The following is a 24736-nucleotide window of genomic DNA, read 5'->3' as shown; positions in this document are numbered from 1 at the left end:
GTTTCCTTCCACCCCCGCATCTCCTGACGAAAAGAGGAAGCAGGCTGGGCTCTGGCCACATCTTTAGCTGAACAACTTCCAGCAACAGGTGGGAAAGCAGGCTCAGGGCCCAAGGCTCTAGAAACCCCTCAGTGGGACTGGTAGGGGTTGGGATGTTTTTGTGCCGGTAACTTCAGGACATTTCTCGAAGCCTTCTCAAGGGAGAGGTGCCTGGTTGTGGCAGGTTGGAGGATTCCCAGCCCGGAGGAGATTGGGGTTAGGAGCTAAGGTAAGGCCACTGGGAATTGAGTGGGAGTCTCCAGAGGGTGAGGGCTGGGTCCTCATGCCGGCTGCCCCGAGATGGGAGTTGGTGATACCTAATACTTGAGCTTACTGTATGCCTGGTGCTGTTCTAAGCAATTTACTTCTGGCAATGGTTTTAAATCTTTGAAATAAACCTTTGAGACAGGTACTGTTCTCCTGTTTTAGGGGTGAGAAAAGAGGTAAGGAAGATGGCAGAGGTGGGATATGAATCCACTCATTGTTCCAGAGTCCTCATTCTAGCCATCTTGAGGCCTTGGTGGCCCTTCTTTCTAATAATTAGGGGTCAGGAGCTGGTTAAGGGGCTGGAGGGTTGGTTCCCCGTCTTCCAAAAGGGTCGGGGTATCCCAAGCCCCCACATCACTGCTTCTTCCTTCTTCTGGCCCGGTTTCCTGGAAAGTGTGACAGAGGCGCTGTGGCCGGAAGTCCTGTGGTCACGGCCCCCCAGGCTGCAGACCCGCCCGGATGGGGCCCCTACGCCGCCTTCTGACTGCCATGCTACTCCTGGCTCGGGCGGTGCCTCAGGAGGCCTCCCAGCACTGCGGGCGCCTCGAGTACTGGAACCCTGATAACCGGTGCTGCAGCAGCTGCCTGCAGCGCTTTGGGCCGCCCGCGTGCCCGGGTGAGGAGCCGGGGCCCGGTCTGCGTACATCCGTCGGGCTAGGTCGGGCTATGTTGGGGCGGAGCCAGGAGGTGATTGGGAGCTGGGGAAGGGACGAGGTCTGTGGATGATTGTCTGCGAGGCTTCCTTCGGGGTGGGAGCGGCGGGCATTATGCAGATAAGACGGTGGGGGCGCTGAGCTTGTGAAGGAAGGGGTGGTATGGGTTACATTAGTGCCACGCTCAAGAGGCCCTGCCAGTGAGAGAGGCCGGATCTCAGCGGTGTTCTGAGGATGGGCTGCGCGGTAAATCGGGAGCGGGCGGGGCCTGCGTCGAGAGGGTCTTGAGCCTGCGGGGGGGGGGGGGGTGGGCACGTCCACTGACTGATAGGTTGGGTGAGTAGAGTACAAGGTGTGGGGCCTGCTGGGATAGGACAAAGGGGGAAAGGGCGTCGCCCGTGCAGAAGAGGAGGGCCGGGGCGGCCACACCTAAGACCTTGTTTCCCAGCAGACTACGAGTTTTCGGAAAACTGCGGATTCAACGACTTTGGCGATCACGTGACGTACCCCTTCAAAGCGTGCCCCTTTGGCCAGTGCAACCCCGACAATGCGGAGCTATGTAGCCCTTGTGGCGGCGGAGCCACAGCCCCCGCTCCCGCAGGGAGCCGGAGCGGAACCCAGCATCGCTGCAGAGAGGTGCGGGTCAGGCTCCCCAGGGCCTGGTTAGGGGTGCAGCTTGCCGGAGGCGGGACAGAGGCTGGAGGGCGTGGTTTGGAATTAGATGGGAGGGGATGTCGTCCCACTGAATAGGGGTGGGGACATAGTATCAGGAGACCTACCTGGGTTAGGGGGTGGTACAGGACCAGGGGGGATTTGGTCCCACTGAGGGATATAAGGGTGGGAGGTTCAGGCTGAGGGGGCAGAAGTGGGGCACGCCTCCAGCTTTACGCCCACCTGTTTGCAGAAGCCGGTCCCTCCCAAGGAGCCCTGTCCCCTGAAGTCGGGGAAACCAGGAGTCTTCAACTCCCAGGAGCCCAGCCCATCAGCGATTTCCAGTCTCTCGAGGACACCTGAGCGCAACGTCACTCAGCAGGCCTTGCCGAACCTTGCCCTGCCAGTGCTGCTGGTTCTGGTGCTGGTTCTGCTGGTGACCTCAGCAGTGGGCCTGCTCGCGCAGCAGTGCCACCGCCGGGCGAAAGTTGTCCTCCATCCCTACCCCGGCTTGGTTTGTGGCGACACCAATATCCATACCGTCTTCTCCTTGCCCTCGTCCTCTCCAGGGTCCCCGGAGGCATCGGAAGTCTCCCTGGTACCACTCCTGGGCAGAGGTTAGTTGGGGACGTGCCAGGGAGGGAAAAGGTAGAAGGCTGCCCTTCCTCTCCCTCACCCCGTCATCTGTCTCCCAGAGCTGCCGAGTCTGGCATCGCAGCCCCTGTCTCGCCTCCTGGACGAGCTGGAGGTGCTGGAGGAGCTGATAGTGCTGCTGGATCCTGAACCCGGGCCAGGTGGGGGCATGACGTGCGGCACCACTAGACACCTGGCGGCGAGGTACGGAGCACCTGCTGCCTGGTCCACCTTCGCCTACTCACTGCGACCCAGTCGCTCGCCACTGCGGGCCCTGATCGAGATGGTGGTGGCGAGGGAGCCCTCTGCTTCTCTGGGGCAGTTTGGCACGCACCTGGCCCAGCTGGGGCGGGCAGATGCGCTGCAGGTGCTGTCCAAACTTGGCTGATCTGGGGCTTGCCCAGCCTAGTCCTCAATAAAGTTTCCCATGAAGTAAGTGCCTGCTGCCTCTGGGCCTCAATAAGATGCCCTTTTGAAATACGGTCTTTAACTGGGCCAAGACCCAACAGGAATCCCCTCATTCCACCGTGCACGATATGACCGGATGCAGGAGAGCTGGCCTCAGGTGCCTCTGGGCACCCACGGTCCTCTGAGAAATGGCCCTGCTACCCTGTGGAGAGCTCATTCGCAGGCGCCCAGCTGGGTGCTAACTTGGACTATGTGGAACATTTGTTGCTCCGAAACCTTGACAGGCCCTCATAATTTACTAGTAATCGTGAATGATGGCCTCACCCTCCTAATGAGGCTGACAGGCTTCCTGGGCTCAGGATTGGTGTGGGGCATGGTCAAACGGGAGCCCCGGGGCACGTGGGTGGCTCAGTTGGTTGAGCATCTGACTTTGGCTTGGGTCATGATCTCACGGTTTGTGGGTTTGAGCCCTGCGTTGGGCTCTGTGCTAACAGTCCAGAGAACGGAGCCTGCTTCAGATTCTGTCTCTCTCTTTCTCTGTCCCTCCCCTGCTCACGCTCTGTCTCTCAAAAATAAACATTTAAAAAACAAACAAAAAAGCCCCGGGAGCCCCTAGCTGCCCCCAGCACCACACAAACGGGAAGACCACCTCTCCAAACATTGACAGACTTTATTATGGGGGGTTCCCACCTGGGATCCCACCCTCTTAAATAAAAAAGTGCATAGAAAAGAAGGGATTTAGAAACCTTTGTACAGTTATCTACATCCTGGGCCCCCAGGGCAGGAAGGGGGCGATTGCTGGGTGGGATGGAGGCAGGGCCTTTGCCACCTGCATGCCCACATCCACCCTGAACGTGAGGGTGGGGGTGAGATGCTCTGGGAGGGGCAAGGGGGCCCCCAAACGAGGGGCAAGATGGCAGCAGGGGGTGTGGTGGGCAGCCACAGCTTCAGTTAAGGAACCGGCGGCAGCGCTTGGCGCCACAGTTGCAGGGCAGCTTGTTGCTGGCATCCTCGATGGGGAATTTGTAGTCATAGGTGAGCTCCTCACCACGCAGGATGCGGCGCAGGGCGAAGATGACGATGTGCTTCTGGCCCTCCACGTGGATGACCCGAGAGAAGCAGTTGGGCTCACACGAGTGGTTGATGAAGCGGGCAGCGTTGCCATGCATTGTGGCATCCACCACATCAAAGTCATCCATGCGGAACATGTAGCACCCAATACCCTGCAGGGGTAGCATGGGGGCAGTCAGGTGCTCTGCTCCCACGGACCAGCCCCGCTTTACCCACCTCCTTCCCATGGCCTGGTGGAGCCCACCTTCCCATCGTAGAACTTCTCCCGCTTGTCAGTCAGCACAGAGCGAATGACAATACCAGAATACTCAATGACCATCTCGCCGGCATCGATGTTTCGCTTACAGAATAGGCCCCGCCCATGGATGGCAGATCTGCAGGGTAGGATGGGGCAAGGGGGAAATCAGGGGGCGGGGGGACAGAACCAAGGCAGCCCCACACCAGGGCACCTGTCCATCCACCCAAGGGGCATCCTCCCCCCAACCCCACTAACCTGTAGACACCCACAGCCTCTTTGGATGTCTTCTTGAGGTGGCGAAAGCGCATGGCCATGGGCAGCTCCAGGCTGGTGGCACGTCTGGTGGGGTCAGCAGTGTCACAGGCTGGTACCCAGGAATGACCTCTCTTGCCCCTGGTCACCCTCTTTAGGACCCTTCCATAACACCCCCAGCACCCTGGCCTGCCCTCCATACCTGGTTGACCTGAGCTGCACCTCATCCTCTTCCTCTTCACAGGTGGCTCCCTCAGGGAGCACCCGGTGCTGGGAGGCCAGGAAGTTGAACATGTCAAAGGTGCACTTCCTGCAGCAGAGAGGGAGGGAAGAAGGAAGGATCACAGCCATTCCTTCAAAGAGATGCCACCTACCTATCCTTTGGCTTGGGCCTGCTGCTGGCAAAAGAAATACTGCTACCACTGAAGCCACAGCAAAAGGGGAAGGGAAGGGATGGGGTTCATTTTTCTGAGGTGAACTTTGGGAATAATTCCTGGACTGGCCTGGCATCTTCTCCCAGGCCTCAGTTTCCAATCTCTACAGACTTCACTCCCACTCTGGAGAACTCCCACAGGGCTCCCCACACCTCTCACCGGAGATAGACCTCGGCACGGGCTGCCCCGTGGGGATTTAGGGGTGGTTCCTCCTGGCCCTCTCCCTGCTGGTGGTAGCGGAACTTATAGTGCTGGCAGCGCTGGGCTCCGGGCAGCTGCTCTGCCAGGAAGATGACAGCATCGTGGTGGATGCCCAGGAGCCTTGCCCCACTCATTCCTGGGGAGAATCAAAGGTGAGGACACACAAGTCATGTCGGAGGCCCATCTTGTCCTCTGGGAGTCCTCCCAGCTCCCAGCATCCCTGTGGACTCTCTTACCGCTGAAGGAGAGATGTCGGAGGCGGGCGTGCCCTCGGGCCTCTTGCACCTTCTCAATCAGAGTTCTCCACGCCCCTGAGGAGGGAGAGGGCCAGAGCCGTCAGGACGGTGCTCCACCCGACACCTTCCCTCCGCCACCACTACTCCCGACTCACCCTCCAAGCTCTCTGCCTCCACGCTGAACCCATCCTCACTGCTGATCTCAAAGCGCAGATGTGGGCCAGCCCGTTTGGGGGCCTGGTTCTCTTTGTCTTCTGGGGATGGAGGCTCTTCCTCGGAGCTCGAAGCCTCACCTGGTCCCAAGCAGCAGGTCACGGTAGGTGAGGGTCACCTCTCCTAGACTCCAGAGTCCCCAGTTCACCACAACCCTCCCTTCCGTCCCCTGCACAAGCACAGGCACTTGGTCGATGGCTCTCTTCCTGCTCTAATTGCCCAGTGAACCCTAGAGGACGGACTTTATTTTTTTTCTAACATCGTTTATTTACTTATTTTTGAGAAAGAGAAAGAGAGCATGAGCAGGGGAGGGACAGAGGATCTGAAATAGGTCTATGCTGACAGCAGAGACCCTGATGCAGGACTGGAACTCACAAACCAGGAGATCATGACCCAAGCCAAAGTCGGACACTTAAGGGACTAATCCACCCAGGAGCCCCTGAACATGTTTTTTTCCTAAAGGGCCTGCGGTTCCTTCTCAACAGGAGTTGTTGGCCAGATGAGCGTTTCCACAGGGGCCTGGAGTGCCCTGGCTCTGCAAGACACACTTCTGGCTCACTCCAACCGAGTTTACAAAAATACCCATCTATCCCTCATTCTTTCTCTCACAAAAAATTTAAAATACCAGAGAAGTGCATTTTACACATGTATTTTTATACATGCAGCACACCTGTGTACATATTACAAATTTATTATTATATAGGCCCCTACCTAGAGAATTAAGTACCCGTATCTTATGAGCTATTTAAGGGATTTCTCAGGGGCTAAAGATTTTGAAGACAGAGAAGATAGAACCTGTTGCTATAGGAGATACGGATGTGAGACATTGGAGGGTCACGGAAAGCTCACGTATGGGGCCTGAACAACCAGAAGGATAAAACTGCCAATGACCGAGATGATAAGGGAGAGGGAGGAACAAGTGTGGGCTGAAGGTCGAGAGCTCAGTCTGGGACATGCTGAGTCTGAAATTCCCCTTAGAAAACCTGCCTTTGCAACCTGCTGGGGAAGATGGCAAGCTGGTGGCAGGATCTAGGAGCCTGGCTACTGATCTGGGGGCCATCAGAATTAGAGATGGGATTCAGGGCCTGAAGTAGCTGAGAACATCTGAGAAGTCAAGATAAGATAGAGAAGTCAAGATAAGATAGAGAAGTCAAGGCCAGGGCCCTGGGACACGCCAAAGTGACAGGCTGGGGCAATGACAAGGCATAGCTAGATTGGTGAGGAGAGGGGTGGGGTTCTGGAAGCCAGGGAAGGAAGTGCTTCAAAGAGGGAAATCAGTGCAAATGCCGCTCCGCTTGCTCAAGCAGGCTGTGGACCGAGGACTGTCGTGTCTGGGGGGGGGGTGGGCGTGGGAGCAACCTAAATTTGAGTGGAGCGTACTTTAGGAGAGAGGCAGGACCCACGTGGCCACACTTTGTCCCCACATTACTTCCCTGGGCCAACCTGACTGCGTGCCCTCCCAGCCCTAGGCATGCCTCTAAACCTGATTTGCCGTGTGACCCACACCATCTCCAGGCCTCAGCGCCCCTGTGTCCACCTCTGACAATTTCTTCCACCTCCTCCTTGCCCTTGCCCCATCCTCACCTCCATTCTGTTCCCTGAACCCGACAGGCTGACTACAGGGGCCTCAGCCAGGCGCTCTCATTGCCTTCTTTCTCACGGTGCTCGTTCTCAGCTGCGGTACACTTGCTAATGTACGTGTCTGTTTCCTCTACCAAAATATGGTGTGGTCCCTAAGGGTGGGGACCTGTCCGTCATGGTCACTACCATGACCTCACGCCACCTCTGATCCCCATATGCAGTCTTTCAGTTAAGCAGTCTCTGTCTCGCTCCACTTCCACACTCAGTAACTCGGCGCTATGGAACGAGACAATCCACACGTGCGGACAGGACTTGGGCCAGGAGAAATTCCGAGCCTCAGCTGCTCGCCTGCCAGCTTGCTTGGCTGCAGCCTGCCCCTGTGCCGCGGTCCTCTGTAACCGACAGAGCACTGCCCTCCTAGCCCCCGAGGCTGGCAGCCCAGGCCACGCTGCGTGCCCCCATCCTGTGTCCTGGTGTCTCTGCAAGCGCACTGCCCTCACCTTTCCTCCATGGCAGCAGTCTCCAACCCAACCACCACGCCTCATCCCACCTCTGCCTCCATCCACGAGCGCCCTTCCCCCTCCTCCGTGGCTGCACTGTCTCCGTTCTCACACAAACCCCTCTATGCTGCTGCCCACTGCCTCCCCTCAGACCCTCAGGCAACCTTGCCGGCAAGATGCCTAGCTCTTGTTTTGGCTTCCTCATCAACCGGTCTTCAATTCCGGACCCTCATACAACATCCTTCTCAGCCAGTACACCGATCCTAGACCCCACATGCCTGGCGTCCTCCGGGGCAGTTAGGACTACCGACTATTCCCTTACGGGGCCTCTGGGACACCACTCTCCCGTGATCTCCTCCCTACTGCTCCTGCCCCTCCGGGTCCTAGGTGAGCTCTATCCTCACTGGCTGACACCCAGGTGCTCTCGTCTAGCTGCATGGCTCTGAATCCCATCTCTAACTCTGACAGCCCCCCAAATGCTCAGCTTTACCAGGAACCTAAGTCTCTGACCTTGGCAGATTAGGTTCTGAAGCTGACCCCCGGGCTCCTGGGCATGCTACACAGGCACTTCAAAGGGCCTCTTACTGGAACTGAACTTCCTCTCTGTTTCTGCCACGGGGACACAGTCTCCCCAAGAGTCTTTCTAGAACTCTTCACACACCTAGTCTTGGGCTTATAGCCAGGTGGGCGTGCAATGCATGTTTTCTGAAGCGGACTGATTCTGTACTGACCATCACCCAGCTGAGGCAAGCACAAGGAAGGCAGACAGACCAACAGGCTGGTTCCTACCTGAGTAGTGGTGCCACTGGGACTCAAGCAGCAGGTCAGGGGGACCATCAGGGGCCCGAGGAGGACCACCTTCTGGGAGTGGCAGCAGAGGGGACCGGTCCTGGAAGGGCCTGTAAGGAGAGACCTGTCAGAAAAAGGAAGGGACAGAGTTCCCAGAGACTCCAGGGAAAGGAGACTGGCTACTCACCTTGGGCTTTCCTCCCCTGTGGGCTCTCCAGGCTCATCCAAGTCAAGAACGCCACGCACTGTGGGCGTTTTCATCCTTACTCGGCTAAACCTGGGGGAGGAAGCCCGAGAAGGCTGAGCTGCCTTCCCCTGCCCACCTCTCACCCTCCTCCAGACTCGGCACACTCACTCACCCGCTGCCACTAAGCCCTGGACCTTGGGGAGCATCCTCCAAGGACTCTCCATCTTCCTCCAGCCGGGGAGTCTTGTTTGGGGGAGGCGCTGGTGGGGAACGGCCAGAGAAGGTGGACACCCTCTTGACGCGGATGGCCTGATGGGGTGGGCTGGGGGGTCCACTGCTCAACACCAAGGTCAGTGGAGGGGGGGGTGGGGGTGGGGCGGGGCGGACCACCCCTACCACTGGCAACACACCCAGCAGCGGTCCTGGGGGCAGAGTCCAGGAAGCAGGGGCTGTAGAAGGGATGGGAGGGGGTAGAGGTGGCTGCTTCACTGGGGGTGAGACAGGTTCACCCTCCCCAGCCATCTTCACAAACACTTGCCCGAGCTTGTTGACAAGGATGATTTTGGATGTGGCGGGTTTGGGGGGCTCAGGGGCAGGGCCCAGGCTCAACACCCGGACCCCTGGAGCCCCAGGGAGCCAGGCAAACGTCCGAGTGGGGTCAGCTGGGCTAGGGGGTAGGCCCTGGGAAGGCTGGCTGCCATTGGCCAGGGGAGGTGCTGGGGGGAGTGGCTCCTCTCTGGGCCCAGCACCTCCCTCCCCAGGCCCTCCTAGGTTCTTCAACACAAAATCCACAATTTCTGATGGCAAGTCCTCAGGAGGTCGGCTTCTGTCCCCTGCAGCCCCGATGACCCCAGCCCGGCCTACTCCTGGCCCTGAAGGAGGCGTCCCCTGGCCCCGAGGCTGCTGGACTGCCTCTGCCTCGCTGTCTGTGCCGTCATCCACTCCATCCAGCTGTTCGATGCGGGGGGGTCCAGGGAGGGCACCAGGGGCCAGGGCAGGGCCAGACACCACAGTCACAGGGAAGTGGACATAGCGGGGGGAAGGGCTAGCCTCCTCCTCTGAGCTGTCCCCTGGACCCCCATGGCTGCTCCCCACTGCCCCTGCAGCCACAATCTCTTCCTGGAAGGGCTCAGTCCCCAGCAGGCTGGCCGCAAAGTCCAGGTCAGCAGCACTCAGTCCTGACACCACCTCCATGTCCTCAAAGTCTGGGCCCAGGTCTTCGGGGGGGGGTGGAGGAGATGGGGCTGGGCCAGGGGGAGCCAGCTCCCCTGAGGTAGGTGTGAGGGCTCTAACGACTGAGGTAGGAGGGGGCACCCTGAGCTGTGGGGAGGTTCTGAGAGGGGGAGAGGCCCGCCGTGATGGTGGCAGCCTTGGGGCCAGGGGGCTGGGACGACGAGAGCGTCTGGGGGGAGCTGGAAAGTCCAGGTCTCCCACCGTGGGGATGTGGTGGGTCAGAGAAGATGGACTTCCTGTGGGAGGGAAGGGTCAGTGTCAGCCACAAGCTCCTGCCTCATCCACCCACCCCTCTCCCCAACACTTCCAGGTACTCACCAGGGGAGGGCAGGGGTCCAAAGGAGACACCCCCCAAGGGCCTCCGGGATGGTGAGTAGTTGGGCACTTTGATTCGAGCCCCTGAGAAGGAGCGGGGGGCTGAAGGAGGGGCACTGCTTAGATCTGGCCGATGTGGGGGGTCCAGGTTCTGAACAGGTGAGTGGTGCTCAGGAGCTCCAGGGATAAGGGCATCTGTATCTGGTGGGGGGTCCACATGATCTGGGGTTTCTAAAAAGGCAGGAGAACGGCATTAGGAACAGCAAAGGCTCTTTGTCAAAGCCTCTCTTTACACACCCTCCCTTCGTTTGAGCCAGCCGAGGCTTCTCTGCCCCCGCCCAATGGTCGGTCACAACGTGCACTGGTTCCCAGTCATCACCCAGGTTCCATACCCCTCTGTGGCTTCTTTAAAACTTCCACACACACCTGGGTCAGGGTCCCTCTGTAACTCCTCCTCACTCATGTCTGCCATCTCCCCCATTCCTGGCTGCCTACTGTTCTCTGACTCAGGCCCCTCATGCCACGAGGGGCACTGCCCGCTCTCCAGCAGGGCCAGTCCTACCACTTTCTCACCTGTGCTGTGCATCCCTGCCACATCAAACGCATCTGCCTCATGATGGCGCTTGGGGCTCCCCATTACCTGGCTCCACCCAATCTGTGAGAACAAATCTCTTCCACCTCCTCCCAACACACTCCCCTGCTTCCAGCCAGGATGGCTGCACCCTCCTCCCCTCTCTATTTCATGTCATTCCCCAACCTGGCACAAACCTCTTTCCTGCAAACACAATCCGAATCTCTTCTTTCTCCCTTTCAGCCCACCTCTCCTTTTACCGATCTCTAAGCCCAATCTTTGAGGTGTGCCATCCAGAGCTTGGCTACACCCCTCGGCACTGTTATGGCTATGAGGGGATCAATTTGGTTTGAATCCTGATTCCAGCACTGTGTTAAGTGGAGAGCAACTCCCCTTTTTAAGCTGCAGTGCAGCAGAGCTTGCAGCTTCCTTGTAGGGCTGTGGGGAGCACCATGGGAGCACATAACCCCAAGTCAGGTGGCTGTAAACATGCCTAATGTTTGTCCAGAAGCTGCCACCCTCATCACCCTCTGAACCATAAGCGAGTAGCACGGTGATCTTCCTCTCACCTGCAAAATGCTGAGCACAATCCCTAGCACGTAACGCACAGCCACTAAGCTATCAGTTACTACTTCCTAATATACAGGTAGACAACAGACAAATAGAAGAAGAGCAAAAAACCTAGGGTTTCTTTAGGGGAGAGGGAAATTGGGTTGGTGGAAAATCATTTGCAGAGGGCAGCATTCAGGGAAGGAAATGAGGGAGTTCCAACACCCATACCTGAGGAAGGGGCAGGGCTGTGCACAATGGTCTGGTTCTCCTCTGCTGCCTCCAGGTGAACTGGCTCTTCCCTCGGACCCCACGGCCGATACTCCAGAATACGACACCGATACCAGCAGCGCCGCCGAGCATCCACTGTGCTCCAGTACAGACGGGAGCACCTGTCAGGTTGGTGTGTGGGTCAAGAGAGTCAGGACAATCTGGGAAATGGGATCCAGTCCTGAAGTCCTTCAACCCCACCCAGGCCCCCTGGGCTGCTCACTGGTAGCCAATGGGGAAGAGCCGTCCCTCGCAGTCTGAGAGATCAGACAGGGTACCCAAGGAGTCAATTCGGATGGAACCTATAGTGCAAAGAAGTGATCAGAACAGTGGGGCCAGGCAGGGTCAGGAAGGCCAGGATACAGAGCAAGAGGCTTACCAATGAGCACATTGATGGCATCAGGTTCGAGCCCCGTCAAGAACTTTCGCTTAAAGTTGATGCCCTCAAAGTCCACATAGACTCGGCGGAGAACGTCAAACCCATCAGGGGTCACAATCTCCTGGGAGGTGGGTAGCAAACGGGATTGTTGGGTTGATGGGGGGCAAGGAAGCTGTGAGGGAAGGCTCTGGACACAGGGACTGGACAGTTGGGGGCCTGGCTCACGTATTAAAGAAAATAAGGAGGACACCAAGAGGTAGCTGGGGACGGCGCTGAGGAGCTAAAGGGGTCTATGAGTGGAAAGGGAAGACAGAGCAGGGTGGAGCTGTCTCTCCCATGGTCCTGACTCACTTTGCCATCCAGCAGGTCTGTGTGTTTCTGGCAGAAAACTTTCTTGTCGTCCTGGAAGATGCAATAGCTGGCCCGGGCACACATGAAGTGGAAGTTGCTGAGGCAGGAGGAAAGGCAGCAGCCCACCGTGGCTCCAGGCTTCAGGCAGAGCTCACAGCGCTGCGGGTGGAAGGGGCTGCTGAGGGGAGAAGCCAGTGACCGAGACCAGGGTCTGACGCTCAGCATCACTGCCTGTGAGACTCTGTTTGGGCCCCTGTCTAGCCCAGCACCTCGCGTAGCAAAGGCACTCACCAAACATAACCTCTTCCCTAGATGTATCCAATGCCAGGTACATATCAAAACTATTTCAAATTTTCTGAAGCAGAGTGTTGCAGTAGAGAGAAAAATAACAACAGCTAACGCTTACTTAGCAGCATTTACCATCTTTCTCACACCATTTCTTAAAAACTTATTTAAGTCATCTCTATATCCAACATGGGGCTCAGACTCATGACCCCGAGATTAAGAGTTGCATGCTCTTCTGACTTAGCCAGGCAGATGTCCCTCTCACACCATTTTAACGCGAAACCTGTATCATTTCATTTAATCTTTACTTCCCGCCCCCAAGTAGATATCCCCTATGTCTCATTTCCTGACCCCGAGGCATTCTACAGCACCTGACTCAGGTCCCACACTGGTGAGGAGAGGTTCTAAGTCAGTCAATACCTCATCTCATAGGGACACAGTAAGAGCCAAATGCCATACTGTAAAGAAAGCATCCAGCACAGGTTGAATCAACAGAAGATCTTCCAACTTTTAATCTCCCAGACTTTAAGCCCAAATGGGGAGGGGTCCCAAATAGCGGGGAGCCACTATTGCTGCAGCACCAGAGTCTTGGGACAACCAAAAAACGATACCCAGGACCAGCACTGAAAGGACACATTGGGGTAGGGACTGAAACAAGAGCTGTCTCCCCTGCATGGGGGCCCTACCTGAGACCCCAGGGCTGCCCACCTCTCTAGGCCCGGGCTCTCACCATCTGCCTCCCTCGAGCTACAGCAGCATGCACGTTTTTGAGGGAGCCATCATTTTCCTCAAACACTTCAGCTGACCAAATGGCACAGTTGACATGTGTCCATTCATTCTGCCCAATGTATAGGAGCCGTCCTGCCTCCTGGGGGCAGAGGAGAAACGGTGTGAGGGGAGGCCCCAGGGACTAAGCCCCACAACCTGGGGCTTCACAAGGTAGCCCTCACCTTAGAGTCCGCATCACCATATTTGAGGCAGAGTGCACACTGACGGGGGTCCTCCAGGTGTGAGAAAGCAGCTGGATCCTTGCCCTGAAAAGCTGGAAGGAGTGTGGGAAGGGAGGTCCCAGGATCAGGACCTAGAGCTTGTCCCACCAAATCAGGGGTCCCGGCTTCAGCCCCATTTCCCAGTACCTGCTGAGGGGTCCCCTGGAGGCTGCCCTGATTCTGGGGTCTCTGGCTCCTGCTGCCTCCACTGAGCGTAGACATGGTCCAAGGACGGGGGCAACACGGCATTGGGAAGAACTCCGCTGTGGACAGGCAGGGTCAGCACCTGACATGTCTAACATGGGTGGCCACCCAAATCTTAGCCTAAACACGCCATGACAGACTTGGTCCTCTCTCCACATGGCATTTCTCCCAGTCTCCCAAATGTGACACGTGAAACGCTGTTCTGCATGCCTGTAACGCTCTTTTTCCACATCTCAGCTCAGATGTCATCTCTTCTGGAAAGTCTTAGGCCCTAGGCCCCTTCTCTGGGCTCTCATAGCCCCCTGGGCTTTCCCATCACCACCCTGACAATGTGGCTCATCAGGCATTGATGTGCCTGCTCAACCCCCACCCCCACCAAACATGGCTTACTCATTGCTGTCCCCAACACTACCTTGTACAAAGTAGAAACAAAGTGGGCTAACTGCACAATCCGAGTCTTTGCTGGCCTAGAATCTGAGGACGCTCCTCCTGGTTCTACCACCCTCTAGATGCTAACTCTTCCTCGTCCATCCTCAGCCCACACTGACCCTGGACTCCCAGGTGCCCTTGCTTTTGCCCTCATCCCCTAGATCCCCTCCTGCTACCCAGCCTTGCTCACTTTGGCAGCCGGGTACTCCGTCGCCAGTACTTGGGGTCATGGGCGTCGAACCAGCCGAACGCAGACTCTAGCAGCTGGGGAGTGGGTTAACAAAATGAGAAGAACTGGCTTCCCCAGGCAAGTTGCTGGGGGCAGGGTCTGAAGGACCCACTCTCTCTTCCCCACTTCCACTCAAGCCACCCTACAGGCTTTCCCCAAAGTTCTCACCTTCAGTAGGAGCCCCTTCATCTGGCCTCCAGCCCGGCGCTCTGGGGTCTCTCCTTCTTCCGAGTGCCTCATCAGGATGGCCACCATGTCCTCCATAAAGCTGTGCTGTAAGGGAGCTTGTCAGATCAGAGCCCCCACCCCGGCCCGAACCCCCCTCCTCCTGACACCCACCTGTTCCTCTGTGTCCCACTCACCACGGACTTGTAGTGGCCTTCCTCAAAGCGCCGACTCACGGCTTGCAGATCACAGGGCCCTGGGTGCAGCTGCTTTCCAGCCTGCCCACACTGCAGAGACAGGAAGTCAGCAGGGCTGGTGCTGGGCCTGGCCCCACCCCGTCCTACCTCCCGAGCCCCCCAGACCTGAGTGCACAGCAGCAGTGGGCCCGCCACTTTGGAGCTCAGTAGGCCCTGGAGCACCTGGCGTAGGCCCCCCTGCAGGGCCCCACTCAGGGCCTCTCGCCAGCGGGGGTGTGTGGCTCCTGCACATGGTCCGCAGGTATACAGCACAGAGTCTGGCAGCCCAGAAAGGATCTCGTAGTCTTCATCTAAAACAGCCAAGGTAGGACAGGAGAGAATGGTTTGGGAGATGTGAGGGCTGGCTCTCGGCAGCCCCTAGAGATTGCCAAGGACATTTAGCCCACTTGTCCCATGAGTGCCTGTGCTATGGGTAGGACAGGGACCTCCCAGGGCTGAGGCAGCAGCCCAGGCACTCTGCCTGCTCACCCGAGAGTCCCTCGCACTTGGCATGCACCCAGTGGTCACACTGTGCGCACTGCATCATCTTGCTCTCATAGTCGTTGTCTTCATAGCAGCGTGTGCAGATTGGGCAGAAATTTCCTGCAAAAGAGAAAAGAAAAGGGCAAGTCATAGGGGCTGGACCACTACCTGTCCCTTAGAGGTCCTCTCTGGGGCCACCACCTCTTCTTAGCTGCCGTAAGGGCTGCCTCTACTATGCCCCATCTTGGGTCCCTACTATTCTCAAAACGCTGGCTGATGGGGCGCCTGGGTGGCTGTCGGTTGAGCGTCCGACTTCGGTTCAGGTCATGATTTCACAGTTCGCGGGCTCGAGCCCTCCGTCGGGCTCTGTACTGACAGCCAGCTCAGAGCCTGGAGCCTGTTTCAGATTCTGTGTTCCCCTCTCCCTCTGACTCTCCCCTGCCCACGCGGTCTCTCTCTCTCTCAGGAAAAAAAAAAACGCTGGCTGAGGATAAGGCCTCTTTTAACCCTGTGGCCTCACAAAGAACCTTGCTAAATATGTTGCCTGAGCAAAAGGGGAAAGCCCAGGTTTTCAAAGCGCTCAGTAGAGTCTTGAAGACCCAGGAGGCAGGTCAGGGACCACTACAACAATGGGGTCTAGGCCCCCCACTGCCATTGCCCTCAGAGAAACTGTGTCCCTCTATCTCAGGTACTGGATAGGCTTCTGTGGAGAGTACCCTGAATGAAAGGTTCCATGGCTAGAAGAGGATGCAAAGCCACTAGAAAAACACTTCGGTCTTGCCTGTCTAGGAGCCTGGCCCACTGCCCGGTGTTCCCCAGGGCCCAGGTCCCCTGACAGGTTCCCACCTTTCTCATAGAGCTGGGTGCACCTGGGGCAGAGGCTGTAATCTCCAGACCACTCGACGTCCCAGTTCTTGCCTGGAGTCGCCCCACAGCTCTTACAGCGTACGCAGGCTGAGCAGATCTGGGGGGGCAGGGTGACGTTAGGGGAAGCAGCCTGGAGCAGTGTTGGGAGGTGAGGTGGGAGGAGGTGGGAAAAGAAGAAAGGATGGTAGGCAGGAGACAGATGAGGGGACAGGTAAGAGGAGAAAAGGTGAGCAAGAGAAGCAAAGAGAAAGGAGAGAGAGGAATGAAGCAGGGGAGACTGGCAGAGGGAGACAGGGAAGAGTGGAGATCAGGCAGGAACGGGGATTCTGAGCCCAGGACCATGGAATCCATGAGTCCCTGCAATCATTCTGTATAAAATCTGCACATAAGTCTTATTTATACGAAATACGGAAGAGAAAATGTCATTTATCAGATAAACTCTCACGGGGACCTCCGACATTTCCCTCCTCATGGAAGCCCTGGCCTGGAGCAAGTCTGGGGGTGGTAGCAGCCTTAATGAGAACTCCAAAGTGAGGGGTGTGGGCCTCATCTCTCACCCAGTGACGCCGTTTGCGTGTGGCCCGGGTTGGGTAGCTGGGCCCCAGGCAGGCTGGGTGATAAGCATGGCGGCAGCGCTCACACTCTAGGAGGTGCTGTTGGAAGTTTGAGAAAGACAACAATGGCAGAACCTACTGGCACAAGGACATCCCTCTCCTCCGTGCCTCCACCCACTCACAGGGCTCCTGGGTCCAAACCTTGGATCCCCGGCCTTTGCGTCCACAGACGTGGCAAAACTTGCAGCGGCGGCAGCACCAGGTGTCATGATGTTGGGGCAGGGGCCGTTCGGCCTCCTCCAGACAGAATGGATGGAAAGGGTCACAGCACACTTGGCAGAACACCAGCTGGGGGTGGGGAGAGTGAACAGTGGGCACAGTGTGAGGCCAAGAGGCCAGGGGATGAGACCCTGCTGAGAGGGCCCAAGAAATCAGGCAGTGAGGGCCAATGGAGACCTGAGGGGCTGTGGAAAAAGGCGGGGATCCAACCTCATGCAGGCCTTTACTGGCACACAGTAAGCACACCATCGGCGGCCCCCCTGGCACGGACGTGAGCACGCTGAGGCCGCCCATCAGCCACACGTTCTCCAGGTCACAATCCTCCTGAGGGCAGAGAGGACACGGGGTCAGAGAGCAGTCAGGAACACAAGGGAAATCCACCTTTAAAGCCCTGGTTTCTCAGATAAAATCAAGTTTCTTCCAAACATAGTCCTTGAGACCCTCTCCCTCAATGCCATACCTTAAAATCCACACGGACCCGGTGTACTCCATCAGGGGACTTCTGCTTTCCAGTCCAACCATTGGGAAAAGAAGTAAAGGGGCCAGGAGCCAGAGCATCCTAGGAAAGGCGGTGGTGGTCAGAAGGCCGCCCAGCCACGCCCTCTGCAGGCTTCCCCCCACACTGCCCTTTCCCCCAGCCTGCCCGGCCCAGTCTTTTGCCCAGATCCTACTTTGCCTTCTAGAAGGACAGGCCTGCCTTACCCCTCAGGACCTGTACTCTGCTGTGGACGACCCGCACTCAGGTAAGCTCGCTAACCCTGATTTGCTAGGAAGCTCCCGAAGGGCAGGAGCCGTGCCTTCCACGGGGCTCAGGGCTCTGGTGTGGAGCCTTGCTGACCTTGTCCAGGCGCCTTCGGGCCTTAAGCTGCAACACAGGCTGCAGGGTGGGTTTGCGGGGCCGGCTCTGCTCCTCAGGTTCTGGCACTGGTAGCTCTAGGCAGGACACAGAAATGTAGTGAGTTTCCCCCTTTTCCCTGCCCCATCCCATTCCCCTTTCTCCACAACCCCCTAACGTCACTTGGATCCCCAGGGCCATCTTTAACTAACCGAGATACACCAGGATGACCTGTCTTAATAAGCTACTGAAAATCCCACGCACCAGTTCTCCTTCTCCACCCCAAACTACCTCCTTCCTTGCACTCACCTATGTTCTCTAACACACTGGTACAGCCCTGGGTCTGGGAACCCCGCCCCTTCTACACAAAGACACAGGGCTGACTGAAAGAGGAAGCAACGAGCAATTCGCACCATTCTCTCGGGGGGTCCGACGCCGGGGAGCAGGGGGACCCCCAGGCTCTGAGTCATCCGAGTCCTCGAAGATATCATAGGAGGGTCGCTGTTTGACGCAGCGCCGGGCTGACTTGCGCTGCAGTAGGAGGGAGTCCTGCTCCTCGGGCCCTGGGGGGGCCACCACCTCCTCCCGGGGCCCCCCAGCTCCCGCCCCCCGGCGTGGGCCTGGAGGACCAGGGGAGGCCTCAGGAGATTCATCGGAATCCCAGGGCAACAGCGTCTTCACTATCGTCCGGCCTGTGGGAACAGGGGACTTAGTAGGATCTGAGCTCAGCCAGGGACACGGGACACTGGGATGGAGAAAAGCCAAACAGAAGTGAGGCAGAAGAGAACGAGTACGGGAGAGAGATGAAAGCACACGACGGAATGACAACAAAGGTAGGAGACCGCAAAGATAACGGGAAGAGAACAAAGAAAACATGGTTTCCTCCACGCCACGGATCTAAACACGGTTGTATAAAGGAATATTCCTCAAACCGTTACCTTTTTTAGCCAATCGTTCCATCTTCCGAGCCTCTATCTTGTCACACTTCCGGTATCTGGGGAGGGGAGCAGCACGTCACCAGGGTAGGGGACTGGTGGTCTGGGGGAAGAGAGGAAGCTCTCCACAAGGATGCCAATCCCACTGCTCTGGCGGGGCCGGAGGCCTGGGAGACTGACAACCATGGGTGGGAACAGAGGCTCCGCCCTGGCTACTCACACACAGCACTGCTTCTTGGTGTTGGGGCCCCCAAACTTGGGCTTGTCCAGGCAGTTGACACAGGACCCACAGTCCTGCACACGCAGGCAGCCCCGACAGTGTCCACACCGTGCCATCCGCATCTTCTTGCCATGATGGGAGGGCAGAGAGCGCCGGGGCGTTTGGGCCAGGGTCCCTCCAGACCCTGCAGGCTCTGAGTCTCCCCCAGGGCCCGCTGACTCCGCCTTTCCCCGCCGAGACCGCGATGGGACACTCTCAGTCTCAGATGCTGACGATGTATCTAGCGTAACGGAGAGGAAGCAATGGAGCCCCAAAGCCACTAGGCTTTTTACCTAGATCCCATCTGATTGGTCCGCTGGTCTCCGCTGTCCCACAGTGCTCAGGTCCCTGGTGCCCCCGAGTCTGCTCTAAGACCTAGCACTCCAACCCACCTGCCACCTGCCCCCAGCGTCCAACTCAGCTCCCACTCCTATGCCCTTGGTGCATTTGCTCGCCCCCAAACTTGACACAGCTGTCAAATATTCCCACAATACACCCGCCCCTACCCTCCGTGGCGAGGTCCTGCCGATCCCGGAGAGGAAGAGCACTGAGGCGGGGGACGTCTTCGGGCACCATAGCCCGGGCCTGACCTAGGGCCACAGCAGCATGACGACAGACGTGTTTGATGCGGGGGCCTTGCACAGGGGACTCAGGGCCCTACAGGGGGAGAAAGAGGAATACATGTGGCAGTTGCCCCTTGTGCTCCTGCGACCAGCCTTCTTCAGAGGGCCTTCCTCCCACTTCATACCGACGGTCTCTCTCTCTTAGTTTCCATCGATTCATCTTCAGACCTGACAGAACCTCTATCTGAGAGTTGCTTGACAGTACCCACGACTTCCTCCATCTGCCCTCCAGGGCTCGGCTGGTGGGGGTAATAAACAGGGTCACAGGCTGGAAAGTGAGGAAAGATAGGGCCAGGGGACACCATGGGGGAGGGACGGGGCCAGGGAAGGAATACAGGAAGCTGAGAGACAGCAAAGGACTGGCTCTGAGCGTTCCCTGAGATACTGGAGATGACTGAGGAGGCAGGTAGTTAAGGAGAACTGAAAGAATCAAGGTTGGATGGTGGGTGCAGGAGCCTGGCCAAAGCACCATGCTCACCGGCATCAAAGACGCCACCTTCTGCTGCTGCTGCTGATCGATCTTGAACAGCTGCACCTTGGCTCTCTTGAGGAGGCTGAACATTTTCTCCTCCACACCAGACAGTGGTAAGGAACCCAAGCCTGCAATACGGGCCTTTTCCAGTGGTGGCGGCTGCTGTGGTGGTGGCTGTGGCTGCAGTTGTAACTGTGGCTGCTGTGGTGGTAATGCCTGGGGCAGCAACTGGGTTTGCAAGGCCTGTAGGGGCTGCTGTAGCTGAGCCTGAGGCTGCTGCCCATTGCTCAGAGGTGGCGCCCCAGGAAGGGGCACCTCGGCCTTAACAGGAGTGGCGACCACAGGGGCAAATCGAGGCAGGCTGAGGTGGTTGGTGCGGCCCACTGCCCGTGGCTCAGGCTCAGCTGGAGAGTCATCGGCAGGAGGCGGCTCTGGCTCAGGTGCTTCAGGGGCCCCAAGAGGAGTAGTAAGCACCGATTCGTAGATCTTCAGGTGGGCTTCACTTGGGGTAAACTGAGGCGCCCGAAGGAGCAGGGGCCTCCGGGATGGAGTGACAGGGGCAGGAAGTGGGGGTGGGGCCGGTGGAGGAGCAGGAGGCGGCGGGGGCAGTTCCCGGGTCAGTGAGGTCCAGCGAAACGTGGGTTCCCTTAGAATGGACCGTCTCTTTTCAGGAAGCGGGACTGGGGTAGAGGGGGGAGTTGGGGCACGTGGTGGAGAGGGAGCTGGTGCCGGTTCCGGGGGGGCGAGTGGGGAGGTGGCAACAGGAGGCCGCAGAGTAGGTGAGACTTCTACCTTTAGGGGCTTGGGGGGGTCTTCATCCATAAATCGCCGAGGTGTCTTGATGACACGGGAGGAGCGGGCACTCACCACGGGCATAATAAACTGCCGGATGTTCTTCAGGAAGGTGGTACTTTTGGGGGCCACAGTGGGGCTTTCTTCCAGAGGGCCTCCCGTGGTGGTGCTGGGGGTTGGAGTGGGAGGAGTACCTTCTGGCACTGCCCGAGCAGCTTCTCGCTCTGCCCGCTGGCTGGGAGTCAGGGGAGGCCGGCCCCTCTTCCTGGAGCATGTAGCTGGAACCACTGGAGGAGGGGATTCTTCCTGCTCCTCTGGGACAGGAGGCGGTGGAGGCGATGGTGGGGGCAGAGGAGACACTGGCGGTGGTGGAGAACAAAGCGGGGATGAAGGAGATGTTGAGGGAGGAGGAAGGGGAGGAAGGGGAGGAAGGGGAGGAAGGGGTGGAGGGGGTGGAGGAGATGGAAGAGACGGAGGAGATGGAGGGGGTGGAGGGAGGGGAGAGGGTGGAGGGGGTGGAGGGGGTGGAGGGGCTGCAGGGGCTGGAGGCGTCGAGGGTGGGGACGGCAGCTTTGCCTCTTCCTTTTCCTCCGCTAGCATCATCTCTTCTTCAGGTGCAGCTCTTTCTACCTTCTCTTCCCCCTCCTCCTTGCCTTTCTCCTCTTCTGTCTCCTTCTCTCCCTCCTCCTCCAGCTTTTGCTCTTTCCTCCAGCAGGGGCCCTCTCCCTGCCCAGATCCAACTCTTCCTTGGGGGGCATCCTGCCAGCTTTCCTCATGTTGATCTTGACCCTGACCTGATTCAAGTCCCAAGGACAACTGTCCCATCTTCACTTTTTTGGCCTTTGAAACAAACTTGATCACGAGAGGGAGCCCGCCTCGGCCTCGGCCTCTACCTCCACGGCCTCCTCGCCCAGACTGTCCTCCACGCTTAGGGGTCCCAGGTCCTGGGCCGGGCCCTTCCTTGCACTTCCAGCTGCCAGTTCGGTGTTTTACTGGAACCACAGGAGGTGGGGGCTCAGGTTTGGGGATTGTCACAGCTGCTTCTGCCACCACTACTGCTTGTTGCTTCTTCCTGCAGGGGCCTGCTGGCCGTCCTGGGGGCCGTCCCCGAGACCGACGCGGAGTGGAAGGCTCACATGCCCGGCCCCGGGGGGCTGGGGGTGCCTGGGCCCGCCGGAGAAGTTCAGTCAGTGCCTGTACCATCCGTTCTGTGCCTTCCTCACCCCGTTTCCGGGCAGGAGTCTTTGGGGGGGTAGGAGCAACATCTGCTAGGCGAGGAGGCGGAATGGGGGTCGTCTTATGCTTGCGGCCCCGACCTCGGGGGGCTCGACCTAAAAGGAGAATAGGTGTGGGGAGATGGGTCAAGCTGGCCCTGCAGACTGAAGAAGGCACTCCAGGAGGGCAAGGACTAAGTCTTACTTGTCCGTTGCCCCCACAGCCCAGCCTAGCTTGGGCTTTGAACACAGAACACACTCTGTAACTGATGGAGACTCTAGTTGAACAGGGAAGAGCTGACACAAAGAGCAAGAATAACATTCCTGTGAAACTATAGAGGTAGAGTTTCCCCATCACTCACCTCGCTGGGATCGGAGCGCAGAGCGCAGGGAACTGGGGGCCACATCTTCATCTGAATGAAAACCCTGAAACTCCTGATTTAGGGGACCAGAGGTGGAGGGGAGAAACAGCAGTCAGTGCCAAAGCCCTCGTTTCACCTGAGACTCAGGTATGGAGGTATATCCCCGGTTTCCCTCTTAACATAACCCTACCTATTTACAGGAAAACTTAAGGAACTGGAGAATGTGAGAAGAGTAGAAAACAGGGTCTCTCCCTAGGGATGGAGGCACGGGGTATTTTGATCCCCCATCCCCTGTGCCAGACCACACCAGCACAGCCACCAGTGGTTCACTGGCCCCAAAGGGAACAGAACAGGGTCTTCCCAGGCCAGGAAGTACACGCTACCCTCAGATTCCCTCACCCTCTAACTCAGAAAACGGTGGGACTTGTTTACACACTCTCAGAACGTAGCTTCCTCCTGAATGAAGATGGGAACAGGGGCACCCAAGTCGGGAGTGTGTTTCAAATGCTTTACTGTAATAGGTTCTACTCGGAGCCCTCAGGTTACTACACACTGTCGCGAGTAATACAACCCACACCTTCCTGACTTTTCTGAGAGGCTGAGGACAAATCCTGAGCTGAACTCAGACCTGCTAGAGTTCCCAGTCTCAGCCTTTATTCCATTTCTCTTCAATCTGTGCCCCTGAGACGAAGCCTTCCATCATGCTACCATCTCTCCACCTCAGGAGAAAGTACTGGGGTACTGGGGAAAAACCAGTGATGTGTCAGAAATTATAAGGCGGAGCAGCCTACAGGCAAGAGCTCACCCAGAGAGCCCTAGCCTGGGTCCACTAAAGCCACGCTGCTGCTGTCAACCACCACTGGCTGGGCATGCAGTACCCAGAGTCGTCTCGCTCAAACCTCTACAGCCATAGCTTTGCCAACTACCAAGATCATCAGCCCAGGACACTTCAGCAGGATGTGCCTCGGGCCCAAGTGCCCAGCTGCAGCCCCGGCTTCTCTATGCACTTTCAGAGGCCTTTTACACCGACAGCTCCGTGCAGCCTGTCTCTTCCCAGTCCTATCTGCAGGGCCCCATCCCTCCGCAGGGACCCTGAGAACCTCGCTTCCCCCCACCACCCCTCGGGGCGACCCAGACCCTCGGAAGCCCCCCGGCCTCCGCCCCGCCCGGCGTTGGGGACGCCTCCGACTGCCTCACCTCATCGTCGGATTCCTCGTCACTGCTCTCCTCAGGCACGCTGCCCCGGCTGGGGCCCCAGCCCCGGCCCCGGCCCCGGCCTCGGCCCCGCTGAACGCGCGGGCCGGCCCACAGTCGGCGGAGCCGGCGCAGGCCCCGGCGGAGCCCCAGCAAACGGAGCAGGGCCGTGTCCTCCCCAGGCTCGGCTCCGCCCGGCCCCGCCGCGCCGCCGCCGCGCCGCAGCGCTACCCGCACTCTCTCGGCCCCGCTGCCCCGTCCGCCGCGGCCCCCGCCCCCGCCGGAGCCCCGCGGCCGGCCCGGGAAGCGGCCCCGCGCGGAGCCAGGCCCGGGGCAACTGCCGCCGCCCGCCGCCGCCGCCATCTTGGCACCGTGAGAGGGGCCGGGGAGGCGGGGGGAGGGGCGGCCCGTGCGCAGGGCCGGGGGGAGGGGAGGGTGAGGTGGGGCGGAGCGGCTGCGGCTCACGACAGCAACTAGCGCCGCCGCGGGGTTAGCTGGAGCCGGGGGCAGGGCCGACCATGCGCGGGGCACCACGGGAGCGGGAGTCCGAGGCCAGTCGGCCCGTCACCCTTACACCGCGCCTGAAGAGCACAGACCCCGCGTTGCGGCCCGAGAGGGGTGAGGCGCAGGGACCCCCGGGAAATGTAGTCCAGGCGCCTCGCTCCTTCCGCCGGGAGCTGGGGCCGCGAGAGCTGGGACTATAGAGTCCTTATCCGACACAGAAAGCCGCCTCCAGGGCTGCCGGGAGGTGTGGTTCTCGCCCCAGACTCCTCCCGTTCTTTTTGTAGAGACCAGCGGCACGCATGAACTACCAATCCCAGGGTGCAATGGGCTTCAGACCCTGGGAATCCCAAAGACTCTGGGAAATGAAGTTTGCGACTGTAGGAGGCGTGGGCTGCGAAAGGGGCAGCGGCAAAGGATTAGTATCAGTTAGAGGTGCGACCCGGCGGTCGTTCAGCACAGGATGAAGGGAGGTGCTTGAGAGGCCGCGGCTTTGCGGACCCTGTGTTCAAGGAGTAGAGGCGGGTGGCGGAAAGCAGGGTAGTGCACACGTTCCTCGAGCCCTGGACTGGGGGTCCCAGACTCAGATTTTGCGCGCCGTTGCTTGCTGTGGAAGGGGCGGGTAACTTGGTGTCTCACAGGGTGTCTCCCCCCACAGGGCTTGCTGCTAAGTCAGCCTGGACTTCGTGGCCTCGCGGGCCCCTACCTCTGGGGAAGGACTGGGAGACCCGGGAGATGGAGGTGTCCCTCCCCTCACCCGCCCTCACTCCCCCACACTCCCGCCGACAGCGGATGCACGGCCACCAGG

General features: G+C 58.6%; 2 protein-coding genes across 2 annotated transcripts; one reads left to right on the top strand and one right to left on the bottom strand.

Annotated features, from left to right (window-relative positions):
• The first annotated feature begins 74 nt into the window (after window positions 1-74).
• IGFLR1 (IGF like family receptor 1) lies at window positions 75-2682 on the top strand. Its single transcript, XM_039249634.1, has 5 exons — window positions 75-268; window positions 701-922; window positions 1411-1595; window positions 1864-2227; window positions 2306-2682. The coding sequence occupies exons 2-5, from the start codon at window positions 766-768 to the stop codon at window positions 2629-2631; spliced, it is 1032 nt and encodes a 343-aa protein (XP_039105565.1). The 5' UTR covers window positions 75-268; window positions 701-765; the 3' UTR covers window positions 2632-2682.
• A 621-nt stretch (window positions 2683-3303) lies between these two features.
• Window positions 3304-23790, bottom strand: KMT2B (lysine methyltransferase 2B). Its single transcript, XM_039249620.1, has 38 exons — window positions 23431-23790; window positions 22234-22306; window positions 21131-21988; window positions 19872-21031; window positions 19519-19632; window positions 19277-19427; window positions 18732-19011; window positions 18515-18570; window positions 17990-18268; window positions 17580-17674; window positions 17202-17300; window positions 16952-17065; window positions 16664-16810; window positions 16466-16561; window positions 15888-16005; window positions 15048-15161; window positions 14685-14869; window positions 14520-14609; window positions 14326-14430; window positions 14119-14192; window positions 13443-13558; window positions 13257-13348; window positions 13037-13174; window positions 12022-12180; window positions 11671-11791; window positions 11515-11593; window positions 11253-11413; window positions 9905-10132; window positions 8526-9822; window positions 8354-8443; window positions 8167-8276; window positions 5239-5376; window positions 5084-5158; window positions 4806-4983; window positions 4415-4522; window positions 4216-4299; window positions 3967-4096; window positions 3304-3874 (listed from the first exon to the last, which is right to left on the bottom strand). The coding sequence occupies exons 1-38, from the start codon at window positions 23788-23790 to the stop codon at window positions 3599-3601; spliced, it is 8148 nt and encodes a 2715-aa protein (XP_039105551.1). The 3' UTR covers window positions 3304-3598.
• Between the last annotated feature and the right edge of the window lie 946 nt (window positions 23791-24736).

The sequence above is a fragment of the Hyaena hyaena genome, unplaced genomic scaffold, assembly GCF_003009895.1.
Source record: "Hyaena hyaena isolate Hyena2069 unplaced genomic scaffold, ASM300989v1 scaffold_345, whole genome shotgun sequence".
NCBI lineage: Eukaryota > Metazoa > Chordata > Mammalia > Carnivora > Hyaenidae > Hyaena > Hyaena hyaena.
The sequence above is the reverse complement of the archived record's forward strand: the minus strand, read 5'-3'. Positions and strand labels throughout refer to the sequence as shown.

Excerpts from the sequence above, each read along its gene's own strand:
- KMT2B (XM_039249620.1), bottom strand. The coding sequence starts at position 23,790 with ATGGCGGCGGCGGCGGGCGGCGGCAGTTGCCCCGGGCCTGGCTCCGCG. Across the intron at positions 14,193-14,325 it reads TGAAGGGGCTCCTACTGAAG|CTGCTAGAGTCTGCGTTCGG; the intron begins GTGAGAACTTTG and ends CCCACTCCCCAG. Across the intron at positions 9,823-9,904 it reads TGGACCCCTGCCCTCCCCTG|GAAGTCCATCTTCTCTGACC; the intron begins GTGAGTACCTGG and ends TCCCTCCCACAG.
- IGFLR1 (XM_039249634.1), top strand. The coding sequence starts at position 766 with ATGGGGCCCCTACGCCGCCTTCTGACTGCCATGCTACTCCTGGCTCGG. Across the intron at positions 1,596-1,863 it reads CCCAGCATCGCTGCAGAGAG|AAGCCGGTCCCTCCCAAGGA; the intron begins GTGCGGGTCAGG and ends ACCTGTTTGCAG. Across the intron at positions 2,228-2,305 it reads GGTACCACTCCTGGGCAGAG|AGCTGCCGAGTCTGGCATCG; the intron begins GTTAGTTGGGGA and ends TCTGTCTCCCAG.